This window comes from Copadichromis virginalis, linkage group LG19 (assembly GCF_057382275.1).
Source record: "Copadichromis virginalis isolate Kocher_CV1m ecotype Utaka linkage group LG19, C_Virginalis_male_GT1.1, whole genome shotgun sequence".
Taxonomy (NCBI): Eukaryota; Metazoa; Chordata; class Actinopteri; order Cichliformes; family Cichlidae; genus Copadichromis; species Copadichromis virginalis.
This window is the reverse complement of record NC_140636.1, coordinates 29,906,894-29,924,935: the sequence shown is the minus strand read 5'-3', so window position 1 is coordinate 29,924,935 and position 18,042 is coordinate 29,906,894. Positions and strand designations below refer to the sequence as shown.

Below are 18,042 nucleotides of genomic sequence, written 5' to 3'. Positions count from 1 at the left end.
CATAAAGGAATATTCATGCTCATTGCAATTGTCAGAAAGTAACCGCTGCTAGGGTGACTCAAATAGATCATGTTTATGTGTGATAGGCAATAAGCCATTTAAATACAGCTTGTCATATAGAATGTAATGCAGCTACAATGCTGTGCAACTTACATTCATATTGTAAAATATAGATTTTAGAACAAAAAAAAAAACCCCAAGCTCAAATGTAAAAAACCCCTCACAATCATTTTTTTCTTTTCTTCTTTTTAACTAAACTATTTAAAGTATCTAACCTACAAAGGTTAGCATGCATGTATGGTGCAGACGCTATCAAATGAGGACAGATGCGTCGGCCATTTTAGTTGTACACTTGTGTTTTTGTGTCTATCGGCGTACGCCTGTGATGTCTGTTCACTGACGCAGCATCAGCAGCCCACAACATAAATACTGCATGGCCTCAAAAAATAGAGAGGATGGAGGGAATGAGGGAAGAGGAAGCAAAGAAGGGGAAAAAGAGATGGGGAGGAAACAATGAGGAGGGGAAAAGCCTCGCTTGTTAAGATGAAGGGCGGCGGAGAGGGTGGGGGACAAGGGGAACGGAGGAAGAGATGAGGAGAGCGGGGGGGGAGGGGGGGGGATGAGGAGCAGGGAGGAGAGAGTGACTAAGAGATAAAAGAGGAGTGAGTGAATGTGAGTGTGTTTGTGTGATGAGCGGATGGCCTCAGGGAGCGGTCGACTCACTGTGCTGCTCTGCGGATGTACTGACGGGCTCCGGGCCGTTTGCTCTCTCACTTGCCCCTCCGCTCCACTCACTGCAAAAGGGACAGGGGTAGGGGGTGCAGGTGAAATGGGTGGGGTGGGAAGGCGGAGGGGGTGATAGGATGAGACAGGAGGAGAGGGGGAAACTGGGACAGAATTTGCAAACACAGAGGAAAGAATTGGAGGAAAGAAGATAGAAAACAGAATAAGAAATCAGAGAAAAAAAAGGGGGGGGGGGGTGCTTGTTTAAAAGGGTTAAGGATTAAAAAAAAAGGGTGGTAAGGCAAATATTGAAGTAACAGAGAGAAACAGTGGGGTTTGCGCTGAAAGGTTGGCAGGATAAAGAAATGACCAGATTAGGTGCTCCTATCTTCCACAGGGAGTGCGGAGATAGCAAAAACAGAGAGTGAAACCGGGCCTACAGGCCTCTGTAACAAGGACTCGTCCAGTGAATACACTGACAAGCAGCCTATGCTGCTGTGTACACTCTCTGCATGCACAGTATGCATGGGTGTGCTCTTAAGTGTATGTTCAAATGAAGCAAAGCTTAATTAAAGCTTAAAGTAGGCATAGTGGGCACTTGTGCATAAGGTAAAATTTTACTGCGCCGGAGTCCGCATTAAAGCGAAAGAAAAACTGGATGTGCTCGCAAGTCAGCGGTGATCATCCTCAACGAAATCACGTTTTCAGCTTTCAAGATGCAACAAAATGGCTGCTGCCCTCTGACATGCAATGTCACCCGACTGTTGAGAGTTTGTCATTCACTGGCGTGGAGGGGTGCTCCTGAAGAGTTGACTGAACGTAGACATGAGAAACTTATAATATGGAAGCATGTTGGAATGGGGGGGTGTGGGGGTGGCTTTATGCAACATCCCAAAGAAGCCAGCAGATTGAGACAAGTGTTGCTGAATATGGAAAGGGGGCACACAGCAAAGGCTGCTGGGAGTTTCTGATTGGCTGCTAATGTTGCTATCCAGGCTGGGATTGGTGGAGCTGACGCAGCCTGACATCACGTTGTCGGGACTAAACCCTTTTGAACTGAGGCAAAGCAGAGAGGCACAGATATCAAAACACATACACGCGTGCACACACATATGTGCATGCACACACCCACATGAACGCATTAAAAGGGAAGCATTACATGCAACTGAATATGCACCTGTGCATTGCCCCCCCGACACACACACGCGCATATGTTTTTATAGATATATATCTATATCTATCAAACCTCTGCTGTTTTGATACGTGCCAGGAGAAAACAGAATTCGTAATGCTCCCGGGCTCGTCTTCATATACGATCTCTAGTGAATGTGTGCAGTTAAAAGGGAAAAGAGTGAACTTCCTTAATTTCTCCATTCTCTTTTAAGCCCAGCTCTAAGGTGGACAGAATAAATTGGAGCTTAAGCATGCGTGAAGGCACAGCCAGCGGGCCCTTTTCCACCACTCCATGCTACATTTGTCAAATCAGAGGAATTTCTGCTACACGTGAACCCGGAATCTGAGAAGAGAGAAACGGCCGGGATTCACATTTAAGTCACGCGCAAAGGAGCAACACTCAGGGAGACTGAGAAAAAAGTACATTTGAGTTTGTGGTTATTCCAAAATATGTTGTCTGATCTTACCTGTGACAAAAAAATAAAAATAAAAATACATAGTGCATAGACAATAAGCTGCACACTATTAATAAAACATGAGATGAGACAAGGCAGTGAGTCAAGGGAAATGCATGACTAGTCTTTTGGCCTCACTGCTTTTTCACCGTGGTGTGTCAGCTCGACTCTTTGCCCCCAGTAAGACGTGTCTCTGCTCTCAGCTGTGGTCAACAGGAGAAGAATCCCTTCTGATTAGGAGGATGGGGCTCTTGGATGATCTTCAGCGCTCAGTAGCTTCTTCTTCCCCTGCATCCTTCCAAAATCCTGCCTCATGTAGAACAGCCGAAGTGAAAAGCTTATGCTTGTATTTATCTGGGTATTTGCGGTAGACGCACAAACATGGCTGACATTCCAGTGTATGTAGGTCACACCAGGAGCGATCATGAGAGAGCAATCATGACAGATGCAAAAGGGATGACAAAACCGTCACGGGCAACGTTACTGTGAGTGTTGCGTGCGTGCACACAAGCCTGAAGGTCGGGCCTATGAATCTTTGATCCATCTCTTCCCAAGTTGTCATGCCCCTCCCTACATTCAATATAAGTGAGCACAGTACCTCTTTGCCTGTCCTTTCTGTCTCTCACACACACATAGATGCACACACCCTCTACATATCCTCCCGGTGCATTAATGTTCTTACATCACCTCCTCCAGTGAGCACAGAAAACAAGAGAGCAACAGACTTGAAGAAAAGAAGAGATATGGCTTTTGGGGGATGTGGTCCTTGTCGATGCTGTGCAAGTGCGATGGAATAGCGATCACAAGTGAAGCATCTGAATTAGTTAAGCGAGCTGTTACGACGTCGCTCCAAAGTTTCTGAACAGTCACCAGCTTCCTGTCACTGACTACTTCAGATATGTCGTTAAGGGACTAAACCCACGGATGAAGCACAAGTGAGCACAATAACATAAAAATCCAAAGACGTTATTCAACCTAGAAATGAGCGAATTTAGTATCATCATTGCGTCACCCAGAATCCAATATGTGTAGTGAACGACAAAAGGCTGGTATACATATAATAAAGTAAGAAAGACGCACATGCTCAGTGAGGTTTTCGGGAGCTTGAACATGCACCGCACTGGTGGGTCTCTCCATGGATGGCTGGATCTCAGACACATTAACACTGTCTGGCGTTGACTTACACCCATGAGACCTCCCCCCACCACAACACACACACACACAGGCACACGTCTGGGCATCATCCTTCTGCTCTAATACACCCTGTGCCCCTTGGGAGAGGACTTATTTGAGGGCAACTTTGGGGTTTGTCTGTGAGTGTATGTGTGCGCTGCTACCTTGTGTTGGATCGTGCTTCTCCCAAAAGTGTTTAAGCAGTTCTTCAAGGCTGATGTCTTGGGGGGAGAACACCACTCTCACCACCTCGGTGTGACCTGTCAGACCTAGTGGAGAAGCACAAATTTGCATTAATCTAAGTAAAGTGACACGACATCCCCTCTTATGATGTCCACTCGATCCAGGTTCTCCTTATTTCACTCTGTTCTCCTACATTTCACCACAAACACTGGACATACTGTAACAGCTGATTAAATTTAAAACAATTGCCTACTGAAAACTGCAAAGGAGAGCTCATGAGTGGGATGCTTGTGCAGTGAGTTCAGGTGCCACAGGTAGAAGACAGTCAGCCATTGCTCATGGCACAATGGGGAGAGAGAAAGTGGCAGAAAGAGAGATTCAGATAGAAAGAGAGAGCAAGAGAGAAAGCAGTCAATGTTGGGGTTTATGGTGGAGGTTGCCAAAAGCACTCACTCCTGTCTGCAGCTGCCAGGACCCCGAAGCTTCAACAAGCTGCCTGCAGGCATTCACAAAGTAGGAGCTGCTTTAAGTCTCACATGTAGGTGCATCCGCAACGGGAAACACATTTAGAGCAGAAAAGGTAATCTCAAACGCCAAGCACCCCTTTGCAAACACATTTTTCTTCTAAACATAAAGACAGAGGTGTCAGCTTGGAACTGCTTCAGAAGAAACTGTAAGTACAGTATACAGCACACACACAAAAGATGCCCACACAGAAAGATTTATCAGGTGCATTGCAGATAATAGATGAATGTCTGCCAAATTCATGCATCTGGTTTGAAACCAACTTTCTCTTTTCTAAATGATGCTCAGAGGAACATGGTGTGCCAAATGAAAATGGAGGAGTTCGTTTATTTAAACTGTTGTTACCAAAGTCAAGGAGTGTGTATTAACTAATTTCTGAAAAAAAAGGTGATGCTAGAAACTTTAAGCATATTTTTAGATTTAGATTGTAATATATAAGCATATTGTGCAGCAAAACTCCTCAAGTGTTTATATTTTGCAAGGAAAATTGGAAACAGGTGGAGCTATTTAATGAAATGTGCAAATACTCATAGAAGTACAGTATATAGGAGCTTGAAAGACAGTATTTCATATGACCACCTTTATTCTTCAACACAGTCTGAACTCTCTTAGTCAAGCTTTCTGTGTGTTTTTCTATCCAGGTATGCTTTAAATGCATTGGCAGTGTGTTTGGGATCATTATCATGCTGGAAAATGGAGCCACTGCTTTCAGATGCTTTCCAGATGGCACTGCATAGTGGATAAAAATCTGATGGCAGTTTTCTGCATTCATTATTCCATCAATTATGATACGATCCTCAACACCACTATGACAGATCCTCCACTGTGTTTTATAGATGGCTGAAGACACTAACTGTTGGATCTCAGTTACACGACAATTTAAACCAAAAATTGCAAATTTGCAATAATCGTCTCAAAAGACCTTTAAATACTTTAAAAAATGCTTTAAATACTCTCTGTTGCAGCAGGCTTCCCCTCCCTGAGCCTGGTTCTGCTGGAGGTTTCTTCCTGTTAAAAGGGAGTTTTTCCTTCCCACAGTCGCCAAAGTGCTTGCTCATTGGGGATCTTATCATTGTTGGGTTTTTCTCTGTATGTATTATTGTAGGGTCTACGTTACTATATAAAGTGCCTTGAGGTGACTGTTGTTGGGGTTTGGTGCTGTATAAATAAAACTGAATTGAATTGAACTGAATTCTTAACAGCCACCCTCACCCTGAAATCATTTCTTATGACTTCAGTGAACAGCTGGTGGATCAGCTGATGGGCCAGATGCATCTCTTGGGTCCTGTGTTAGGTCAGGTCTGGATTATTTCTTAATGACATCACTTTCAGATGTCATTTATCTGGTGTAACACAGTTAGCTAAATATATTAGCAAAATATAAAGAAATGAGGGGTGGCTCGAGACTATGCATAATACTGGACTTGGCATATTTAATATGTATTACCTGTATAAAACCTCTAACTCTGTGGGATTGCAAACATTCTGCAAACACAGAACAGTGAGTGTGGTTGCAGACTGGCAGTCATGCTGTGAGCAAAAATAGCTGTTAAGATCTGAAATAATATGACTGTGGTATGACTCTTCAGGGTTGTCGCACATGAAAGGGGTGAAAGTGGAAAAGGCCAGCAACACTAAAGCTGCTAGAGATTCAATTTTTGGCTGAAGGACCCTTCAGCAAGGTGAACAGCCCTCTGGGTGAAAAATACCTCAAAGCCCAACATGGCATCCCGTTGGCCTTTTTAGTTTAATTGTTATCTGCTGTTATAAACAGCAATGAGTGAAAAAGCTTTGGAAATCCACAGAAATACTTGGAATTACCTTCAGTGAGCAAACAAGAGTCTTAAGTATAATTATTGTTATTTCACCCACAGTGGCTATATGAATGCACTCAGAAGCTACGCCTGTGCTGAAGAATGCATTCTTGAAAAATATAACTTCACATTGGGGCTACTGCCTTCTGACATTTCTCTTACAAGTTTCTTATGCCAGTAGCAATCATCCAGAGCCAAAACAGCATGAAGCAATAAAACACACACTCTCTATTGCAGTAATGGCCCTATAGCAAAGCCATATTTACTGCAAACTTTCTGCTCACTGCTCCAAGTCACAGTGAATGACACAACATAATCACAGTGGTTCCTTATAGAAAAGTCCTATATTTAATCACAAAACACAACTGACCTTCCAACCCAAATCAAAAGTGTATGAAAGACTATATAAACAGTCACAGTCTTTCTCCTTTCTTCCACTCCTATTTATTATAGTGGTTGTGATATTAATAGTTCAGATCCTGCACTGAAATAGAATTTACGGCCTATACCTTAGAGATCTACACATGGCCTCCATTAACTCTATCTGTAAGATATAAACTGAACTAAAGTGGAAAACATGGAAGTCGTGTAGTGGTGCTGTGTCGCTGTGAGGATATAAGCAAAACACTGGAGTCTGGAATTTATGGGTTTTTTTTGTTCTAATAACAATCACCAACCTTTTTTTGTAACCAATTTTACCACTTGTTAGTTTACTAAGGTTTGGCAGAAAATAACAAACTAATGAGAGATTTTTAAAAATCCATTGATATGATCAGCAGTCTATCTGACTGTTATGGTTGGAGGACTGGATTCATCTTCATGCAGCACGGTAGAACTGAAAGGTATCAGCATTAGCCTTTGATTCTGTATCGCAAACATCTCGTGCAATGGACTGTTTTACAAATTAGTTCAAATATGCTCATTGATAATAACATCATTTTCTCATCACTCCCAGCTGTCTGTCTGTGTCTGTCGAATCTGACTGCACCTCAACCTCTTCTATTTCTGTCTGTCAGAGCATCCAGCCTGTCCTTCTATCCCTCCCTGGCTCTTCTGACAGTTCCATCAACCCCTTCTTTCTGTCTGTCTGTCTGTCCTGCCTTGGCTGTGTTGACAGCTCCTCGGTCTCATGCCGTCGCAGTGTTCTGCTCCGTCATGGCCAATGGAGCGACGCCTGCACTCTCTCAGCCGATGGACAGGTAACCATTCTTTCTCACACTTTTTTTCCTCAAAAGTTTATTTTACCCATTTCCCCACTTGCTTCGTCACTCAGTCTCTCTTTTTCTGTCATCTGTCTCCATCTCCATCTTCCTCCATAGCTGACCATCGTGTTGCTGGGAAACTGACAGAAAGCAGGACTGGGAGGAGAACAGATAGAAACATAGAAATTCTATGAAGGGCTCTGCTCAGAAAATCTGCCAACTAAGCCCAGAGCATCTTTCCCTTCCTTTACACATGCTGTGCCTTCACCTAGACATTATGCCAGTATGGAGTGATGGAGAAGCCTCAAACTAACACTCATATCTCCTAAAACACAAGGGAGGGAAAAGGAGAGTAAAATCTAACATATTCTCTTGAATATATACATCAACTGCCTACATAAATCTTTTCGACTGTCATGATGAGGACCGCTGAGAGACTAATTTAGAGGGATTCAGACAGGTAGCCAAACATTTTCAAAGCCTCCGACTGCAAATACTCAGGATTTATGCCTTCATCTCCGGCACGTTCGCCAAATCAAACTCTCAGGGAAAGAAGCCCAATCTATGGCGCTTCATACACAGTAACCTCTGTTGGCAAAAACGCCGCAGTACAGCACAGTACAGAGCCCAATCCTTACAAGTAGGTCATGGGGGGGTGGGGACGGGTGGGTGCAGCCCATCTGGAGCGGTGCATTCTGAGTAGTTGACTGCAGATGAAGGGAAGGAGCAAGAGGAAGAGATAGCTTTACTTAAAGCAACCTTTCCAGCTGTTTATCTGTTTTATTTTGGCCATAGATGTAACAGTAAAATGTCCTGCTCAGGGGAAGGTAGCATGATCGGTTATTATAAATCAAAGTGCAGGTATAATTACACAAATGCGTAAAAGCGCAGTACCTGAGCAGACCTCTTCGTAAGTGGGGTTTGGTGTGAAGCCACTTGCATAGCCCGCTTGTGTGGAGAAGACTCCCGGAAGTCGCCAGAAAAGTTTCTCGGCTCCCCAGAAACAGCCCATTCCTGGATGCGCACAAACAAATGCATGAATCGCCCCTGCTTCAGCGCTACAGTAAAACCAGCTTCTCGCCAAAATGTGTTACTAACCACAAACTGGTAAAAGAGGATGCCATATTGGTTTATTTCTGATTTTTCAAAAGTGTGATTGTGCAGTCTCACCAAACATGATGGTCTCCATCCCTTCTGGGAAAGGCTCCACAGTTGGATTCCCATTGACTGCATGCTTGTCTGTGAAGAGAAACAGTGTGCAAATATGTCTTCAGACCATAACACAGTGTTGCAACAGTACAAATTACAATACGAGAGCAAAGAGGCCTATTAGGCGCCTCGATTTGGCCTCACAAGTCTTTACAGGCTGCCCCGGGCCAGCAAATCAAAGCCAGAGGCTTCTGTGCAGGAAAGACATTTAAGGGATTACACAGCTTTGACTGCTATTCTATCCCTGCTGTCCTCTCCTCAATACACACAATTAAACACAAAGCAGCAGTTCTGTCTGATCTCTCTCCCTCTTACTTCACTTTATGTGGAATGAAAGCGTGTTTAGTGTGCAGCTCGACACCACTGGGCGTCCACAAAGCAAAAAAGATGACTACACTTCAAGGGCGTGAGCCTGTATAACCTCACATGTGGGGAAGAGCACTGCAAGTAGACTCAATGCCACCCTAATCTTCATCATGTTAAAAATACCCAATAAGTAAAACAAACTGGAGTGCTGAGAGGTAGCACTCTACTGCCAACTGTGCTGAGTGGAATTAGAGTGCTAAAAAGGAAGTGTGTGTGTGAGTGTGTAGCTCGCAGATGTGTGAGGGGGATTAGGGTTTAAGAAGACTGAGGTGACTTAGCGTGCAAATCTCCACTAAGCAAGGCTGGTTTGTACTGCAACCACTAATATTAGTCTACAGATAAACAGGCCACGGGGTACACTAAGAGCTTAGGCACATCCCAATAATGGACGCTTGCGCTGAGTTCAATGTGCGATTACTTTCTGGCTGCTCAGAAATGTTATGTGCAACACTGACCTGAATAAAAACAATCTCTAATCTGATACGGACATAATAGTTCATTTCCTAGATGGGATGATCTCCCTCTGCGACAAAAGGCCAAAGAACAGCAGCTACCTTCAGTTTAGGCTTCCAGAAATCGTTCCGAACCCAGACAGCAGAGCACAGAAAAGAAACAGTTTCTGAATGCTTGGGCCCTTAAGATTAAGTGTTTGGAAGACTACACAATAAAAGAGTACACTTGAGCTGATAATACTTTCTTGGCGTGCTAAGGCACTTCTGTTACTTGACAAAAAACTGTTTGTTTTTTACTGTGGAGTAGCACACTGCACAAGCACAAAGAAGTAAAATGTCACGGGGGCCTGGATGCCCTAAGGCGGTCTCTTCTTGCCCTCCTGTTGTGCGACAGTGCTGTCTTTCAGCAGCAGGTTGTTTGGCAGTGCTAGGTCATGTTCACGAGCACAGTTAACTCCAGTCAAAGTATATGAGTGCCTGTACGGGCAAAATATTCTCATCCGATGGAGGTGACTTGAGGAGGTGTGAGAACATTAGATATCTTCCGTTTTTCCCCTGTGAATTTGCATTGTTTCTATCCTCCACTCACTCTCACCCTCTTGTCCTTTGTTTCTGGCCACGACGATAAAAAGTACTGTAGCTGCCAAACGACTGAGAGAGAAAGAGAGCGCGAAACTGAGAGAGTGAGAGGGAGAAGAGTGTGCGATAGAGAAGGAGGAGAAGTGGGAGGAGGAGAGATCAAGCTTGCCAAAACAATAAAAGGCGTAAATAGCCAGTGAGAAGCAACAGATGAGGGTAGCAGAGAGGCAGTGAAGGATTCTTTTTGGCTTTCGGACCACCATGCCTTTGGGCGCTATATAAAAAGACCAAGCACTTCATCCAAGAGAACACGGAGAAAGCAAACACACAAACAAATAAACAAACAAAAAAGAGAGAGAGAGAGGTAAAAACAAAGTTAGCCAAGAATATGCCGACACAGCACTGTCCAAAGAAGGAAACTCAGAGCCAAATCTCCCCGCCCTCTCATCTCTGTCAGCTGCTCTCCATCTTCACTTCACACTCTCTTCCTCGCACCACCTTCCCATCATCCCTCACTCCCTTCTTGCTAAACATGTGCGCGGCTGCCTGCATGCACGCAACCAGCCACACAATCACCTGCACACCAACCTCTGCAGTGGGTGTTTCTCCCAGGGAGCATCTGGCAGAGGTCCAGACAGTGCCAGGCTGGCTCCTTGCACTGTGCCTGGTCCAGCACCCCCCGCCCTCCCCCTCCAGACCAGCGCCCACACCCCACTCTGCCAGAATTACCCCATCTAACACACGCAGGCACTGAGAAAGAACTGAATACCCTCACTACGCTCCCTCACTACGCCAGCAAAAGAAAGAACAGAGGACGACAAAAAAAAAAAAAAAAAACAAGCAGGGAGGGTGACTGACTGGGCTTACAAAAGGAGAAAACAGGCTGAATATGGGGGAAGGATTCATGAAAAGGCTTTTTTTCCCAACTTGGATGAGATATGGGCGTAATTTTTTTGCGTGTCTTTGTTTTCTCGGATATCTGAAAAGCACTGCACCTTCTATACAGTGCAGCAGGACAGAAGCGGAATACGTTGGTCACCTTTTGTTGCTTTTAGGATGTCGGTTGTAGGCGGCTGGACCAGAACCAGAAAAATCAAACCCGGACACCCTGCCACTCTGCTTGAATCAAGCTTACCACCAGTCAAGGGGACAACAATCTGTCTGTTGTTTAGCGGACAATAAAGCCCAGTTTGACTTGTTTTAGTGGGTATTTAGTCTTTGTTAACCTCCGCTTCTACCCGTGATCCCGTGTTTCTCACCCGTAAAACTGAAGTCCAAGCGCTCCTGCCTCCTCACAGGGACCCGGGAGAGGTTCTATCCCTGGATGCCAAAACTGGCATTGGAAGGTTGATTTCCAGGCTGCTCTGTTTACTTCCTTCCAAAAAAAAAAAATCCATTCTATCGCTTTCCTCTCTTTCGTCCCCTTCCCTCCCTCTTTCCTATTCCCCTTCCTAGCTTCACACAGGTTGGCAGGGACTCAGGCACGAGTCGTCGGAGCAGGCTGATGCTTTATGCCGCTGCCAACTACTCCTCTGCTGAATGGGAGGGTGGGTAGGGGCGAGAAAGAGTGGAACAAATTGGGGAGGGGGGGATAAAAAAAAATACCATTAAAAGGTAAGTAATGAAAACTTTGCTGCTGTGGCCTGTAAACAACTAACCCAACTTGTTATTGTGATGCATACATACACCTCACACAGTCACTATTCTGGGTTGGAAAAAGATTGCGATTATTACATCAGCTCCACTATTCCCCTTCCTCAAAGATGGAGGAGCATCCTGTTTGGGCCTGCTCGTAAATCTAACACAAGCCGGTGTGATGGGAAAAAAATAAAACAGTCTCCAAGTGGCCCAAGAAAAATGCTCATTCTCCCCCTACACATATATGAGAGCAAATCCAATGATTTTCTATACAGCTAGTGTCACAGAGGGGTTTACTCCAGAGTGCACTGACCAAGATGCATGAAGAGTGTAAAGGTCTCCAATTCACTGACTGACTGTGGTATGGAAACCATACAAGAATCAAATGACAGATTTCAGGTTATGTTCTTGCGCTGACATTCTAGTAAAAATCAGTGAGCTGCAGGACCGCCCATAAGCAAATCTCTCATTTATTTATCTTCTGTTTGGATACTTAATTTATATGTTTACTCAACGCATGCATGCTTTCTCCCCCTCCAAGCTCTTTCCAAAACTAGGAACCCAAGGGCATCAAGAGACGGAAGAGAAGCAACAGAGGTATAACACCAGAAATATATCTTCTCTATGAAGCTGCTTTTAAGAGTTATAGTGAAACATGTAGCAGAGATTGATTTTAGTCAGCTGACCTCCCCCATCCTGTTTAGAAGAAATATTGGCAGTCTATCCCGCACTGACTCAAAATAATAGCTACTGTGCCCCTACCATGTAGCAATCTGCCACTGGATCATTCTCGCCAAGGTCACTGAGTACATTATACAGACTGGAGCAAGGAAGGGAGAGAACACAGGACAACAGGACATTTGAACAAGAAACGGGGTGCTTCTTTAAATGGAAGGCTAGAAGTAGCTTTCAAAATTAGCGATCTTCATTGTGGACAGGACGCAAGTGCGTGCACTCGGACACACACGAGGCTGGGACAGCACAGGGCATATGTGGAGACCGTTCTTGCAATCCTTAAATTACTCATGCTTAATGGCTCACACCGTCAAACACAGAAGCATGCTATTCCAACACACACATACACACACTTGAACGACCCCATCTAAACTGCTCCCCCATGGTGAAAGGGGAGGAACAGATTTCTGCCATGCGGTGTCTCCGAGCTGCTTCAACAGACGGAGAAGGAACTTACGACGGGGCGGAGCCTTCATGCGCATAATGCCCAGATGGACCTCTGGACGCTGCGGCACGGCTTCATCCTATGCGCTCACACCCAGGTCCCACAATGCACTTTGTGGATAGAGCTATCTATGTTCATATCACACCACGATTCTCCTTGGTGGTACACTGATACTGGCCTTGCGGTCCCGAATTAATAAGACGAAAAAGTGAATGAAACGACAAGACGAGCTGAGGTGAGGCAGGGATGTTTGACTCACAGAATGAATGATATTCCGAACAGTTCAGCAAAAAGTAGTAAAATGATTTCATTCAGTTGTTTAAATGTGACATTTTCTGTGCCAGGATGGCTATAACAGAGCTGAGGACTTGATCCAAACAGATTTGTGTTATCCTGACTTAATCAACAACTATTTGTACACAATCCCACCACATATCCCAACAGGCTTTTGCTGCCACTACAGATTTTGTTGTTGACTGAAAGATTTTATTACTGTCCACAGACTACATCACACAAATTCACTAAACAGGCTAAACAGAGGGGTGAGGGGAAAAATACAGATACAGTACAGTGACACCAAATATCGACATTTTATTCATTAAATCAAACTACTATGGAAATACAACAAACGCGAGGGCTGATCTCATGCACCACCATCTTGAGATAATGTTACTCGACCAAAGCGCTCAAACAAAGGGAAAGTTGCTGAGCACAAATGTAATAGTTAAATATTAGTTTCTGTCCATGTAGACAGCAACAGTTATGTGATTTTTCTATGACCTATCACAGTTAATTGCTGCAGAAACAGGTTGCATGTAATTGCTAACTTAACCCCATTCAATCGCAGACTGATAGCAGACTGGCTCCGTCTTCAGGACACATTTAAGGCAGGTGTTGGCATGCTTGATTATTATCATTTTTGTAGAAAAAAAAAAAGACATTAAATAACTTTTATTTCCAACTCTACTAAATAGTATCACAGCAAATGTATCCTGAGGTACTTGGTTTGAAAAGTTAATGTCAGGGCAGGTAAAAAAGCTCCAAACCTCCATATTTATATCTCCACAGTTGTGAAAATGTCAGGCTAACACAAGAGTTCTGTGGATACAATTTACTTAGTCATCGTATCCATATCAGCAACCCATAGTGTGATGTCAAAAGTCCAGCAAATACTAACATTTTTATTTCCACCCAATAAAAACTGTAATTTAAAGAGTAAATAATTCTGACCTGCAGCTCAAACACATTTAATTCAACATAAATTAAGCAACAAATACTGCATCCATTCTAGTCATCGTAAAATGGCCTCTTCACTTACTGTGCAATGCTTGGAAAACAAAACTAAAACTATATATGGCGGTACATAGTCTGCCTGGATGGAAGGGTTGTAGTATACTAGAGCTTCCATGGGAAAAACCCAAATGGAGAATGAATCAATGTGTTGGTGTTGTTCTTACGCCACCGTAATTAATGCTGCTCCAAAACCGTCACTGAAAAACTGACTGTTCAGGATGCTGTGCTGAGTTTTACAGCTCAGGTGGAGAAAAGACTGGAGCCAGAACGTCAATGACACTGTAACTCATCCGGCTCACAATCCATCGCAATTCATGTTATTGCCCGTAAAACGACAAGTATGACCTTCACCTTGAGCACAATTTAGGTGAGGACCCATTAGGTGATAAACGTGTGCAAGTTTGATTAAATTCTGACCAATACTGTAGGAGGAGTAGCGATTCTTGAGGAATTGTAGATGGACGGACGAACTGTAAATGCCCCGCCATGGAATAAGTTCACAGGCAGGATGAGCTAAAAATATAGTTTCAGGAGAAGTACGCTTTCAGGGGTTTCTGAAGGCTTTTTAAGACGTGGTTAACATTGTGAAAGTGGTTTAATTCAAACCCCGAGCTTTTCCTGAACCTAAGTAATTTTCTTGACTACCAATCAACCCGAAATCTGATAATCTTCTCTTACTATAATGATCGTAGTGTATGTATGTCTGGTGCCTAACTCTTGCTATATAAACTGCCACCATTATCAACATCTATATAGCGTCTGTAAAATACTTTCTTAACACTCAAAACATTACAAATGATATATATATATATATATGTGTGTGTGTGTGTGTGTGTGTGTGTGTGTGTGTGTGTGTGTGTGTGTGTGTGTGTGTATAGTAGGTTATCTTAAAGCAAATGACCATTGCGTGTATGTTACATTTACCATTGTTGTTTACCAGCACGGTTTGCTAAACTATGTTCAGTGTCACCTTGGGGTTATTGCAATGTGTTGGCATTCATTTCTGTAAGTAAGTGTTCATCAAACAGTAACTAATAGCTTCACAAAATTAATAAGTTGCATGCAAAGAAGAAGAAGAGTAAATATATATATATATATATATACTCTTCCTTTTGCCTGACTTTTGAAAGCCTTTCTATTTTTCACTGTGCTGCAGAGTTTTGACAACACAACAGGTCTGGTCAGTTACAAAAGTGGAGGAAGATTTACTTGTTGAAAATCCACCAAGACAGACTTTCACGTGATTCTGGATCTGATCATATTTTCAATTTCTGTCATAAGACAGCCATAATGTCCGGGATAAACAGTCACAAGCCCTTACCATCAGTTGCACACACTGCAGTGCGCAGGGATATAACTTCAGTTAACACAAACCAGTGTGTCTGTTGTGATATGTCTCAACCTTTAATATGGCTGGATTGATCCCTGAACAAAACGTCCAACACCTACGTTGTGCCAAGATGAAGTCAAGGACTTACAAGTGAAAAAAGAAATAAAAATTAAATAACGAAACCTAACACCCACTTGAAACCTGGGTTTTCCTTGATAACTATAATCTGAAAAATACTGTTTTCATTTGTGCTGCCCCTATTTTTCTGCAGAATGGAACGAGTTCAAACCTGTGGTCATGCAGGGCATCAGCACCTCCTACCAAGAGTGGAAAATAACAGCAGAACAAGTTTCTCAGCTGGTAGGTATTCTGCAGATGGAGCAGAGGCTTCGACTGTTTGGAAGCTGTCACCTTAATCCTTGTATACTTCAGCTACTTACTTGTGTACTTCAACTATCTATACACTTAATAATTAGTTTATAAAGCAGTACCAACTGCACATCTTACTTTGCTTGCTCTGAACTTAAAATTTCTTAACAACGACGCTGTTTTCTGTCACTATTTTTCACACGAGCTGTTCTGATGTCACTCGTGTGCGTGTGCCACAGGTAACCTGGAGCACCAGGTGTCACCCCCGTGCCAACTGTTATCTTGGTACAAACTCACCACCGTGCGATATTTACCTGCCACGACCATTTTCTCCTCCCTTCCTTTCAGCGCGGCCTCTCTGCTCGGCATCTGAGTTTTATCAAATGTTTTATCGCTCATTGTTTCAGCGACAGCGAAGCACACGTAAACTACGAGGAGCCACACGATCTGTGTTTGTGTTTGAGGGCGTAAATGTGAGGTTGCCCGAGTCTTCCGGCATGCCTCCATAGCGCCACGTCGTTCCGTTACATAGCGGGATAAAGGGGAGGGAGGAAGGGATGGAGAGACGTCGTCGAAAACGCCATCAATATGAATATTCATCGCGCGTGGGCAACGCCGTGCACTGCATATTAACTAGTCAAGGGGTTAATATGACTTTGGCACAAAAGCCTGCACAGCACCGTGTGCGGGAAAGAAATTAAATTTAAATAAATATCCACGGCGTCCAGCATGTAAATGAGCACTCGCCAGTAATCAGCGCTCATTCTGTAGGAGGTGCTACTGGTGGAGCGGGTTGGAATATAGATGTATGGAAGGTTATTTCCCCTTTGTGGTATTTTATATAAAGTAATGCTCGTTTGTGGTTAACGTTGATGAGAAACAGCATTAAGAGCTCGCAGTTAATATCTAACAAAATGGCTCTAAGCCCTGCAGGATAAATGAAATGCAAACAAAGATGGGCCACGTTTTCGTGGACACAACTCTGACCACATAAACGATCCTAAAATATCGAAAAAGTCATGCCCTTTAAACCCTTGTGTTGTCCTCGGGTCAAAAATGACCCCTAGGTGAATGGCAAACAAGTATATGGGAATCCCGAGGACAACACAGGTCTTCTTGGTTATTTCCGCCTTATAAACCTGACACCTATATTTTTCTTTAGAAAAATCATATGGAAGAATATGTAGAATGAAGAATGTGTACTTACAAATGCTTGGATGAGGGAATGTAAAATCCCAACTAGTGCACGTATATTATGTCTGGAGACATCATTCATGATGATTCGATGACTAAAAAGGCGCAAATTCCAGTCTGAAGTCTTCAAGAAAGGCATACTTATCAATCATCTGACATCTCATTAGCAATGAAAGCTGATGCCTTGGATTGAAAGCTGAACATAATTTCAGTTTTGTGAAACAGACAAAAGAGACAGAGACTAAGAGGTAAAGAAAAGTTGAAAGTATTGGTCAGCTGATGGATAACTAAGGACAACTAATTAATTGTGCCAGAATTTCTACTCTAGAATCTGTTGGTTTTGTCTGTTAAACAAAAAGTCCTAAATCTTTAGTTTAGGACTGTTGGGCAGATAAAACTCCTACTTTGGGAGAAAGTTCACCCAGGAGTCAACAACAATCATTGTGTCCTTCACTGTCTTTAACTGGCACTAATATGATGTGTGATTTGCAATTATAACCCACAGAAAAAGGCAAAGGCACAAAACTATTTAAACTATTAGTCTAAAAAAAGTCACTCAGAGTTACAAGTCTGCAACAGTCAAAAAGCAGAGTTTTACTGCAAATACAGCCAGACCAGGTGATGCGATAGTAATGACTGTGATTATTTATGTGCGGAAACTTAAAAAAAAAAATTTTGTGTGCGCTCTGAACCAGACAATGAGAATAACAAAGAATTTGGGGCATTGTTCCTATATCCTGCAATCCAGAATAACATCACACCCTGCCGCAATCCTCTTTTCCTCTCCCTCTTCCTCTTTCTCTCTCTTATCTGCTGGGGAAATGAAGCTCAATCACCTGCGGAGGAGCTGAGGGCGGCATTGGGGACTTTGCAATGCAAATGCCAGGTAATTACCCGAAAGCTAGGAGAGTGGAAGCACACGGATGAAAATAGAGGAGGCAGCGGAGAGAGGGAGTGAGGGAGAAAGAGAGCGATAGAAGGAGATGAACCAAGCACAAGGTTCACATGCCTGTTGATGCAGGATGATTGGGGTGTTTTCAGGGTGTTGTAGGGAATGTAGGAAGTGGAAAGGGGAGAAGGGGTGGAAGATGAGAACCACAGGAATGGATTGGATCTAAAAGGACTCTGTGTTGTGGGTTAATTTCCTCCTGCGTGTCAGTCTGAGTCTGTAAAAGTATATATGT

General features: G+C 43.4%; 1 protein-coding gene across 1 annotated transcript in view; it reads right to left on the bottom strand.

Moving 5' to 3' along the window:
• msrab (methionine sulfoxide reductase Ab) overlaps positions 1-16,221 on the bottom strand; it is a 45,481-nt gene extending 29,260 nt beyond the window's left edge. Inside the window, exons 1-4 of the mRNA XM_085440698.1 lie at positions 15,979-16,221; positions 8,419-8,487; positions 8,143-8,262; positions 3,689-3,793 (exon numbers count right to left, since the gene is read on the bottom strand). Coding sequence (XP_085296824.1) covers positions 3,689-3,793; positions 8,143-8,262; positions 8,419-8,487; positions 15,979-16,171 — 487 coding nt within the window. The 5' untranslated portion in view covers positions 16,172-16,221. The remainder of the gene's footprint in view (positions 1-3,688; positions 3,794-8,142; positions 8,263-8,418; positions 8,488-15,978) is intronic.
• Between the last annotated feature and the right edge of the window lie 1,821 nt (positions 16,222-18,042).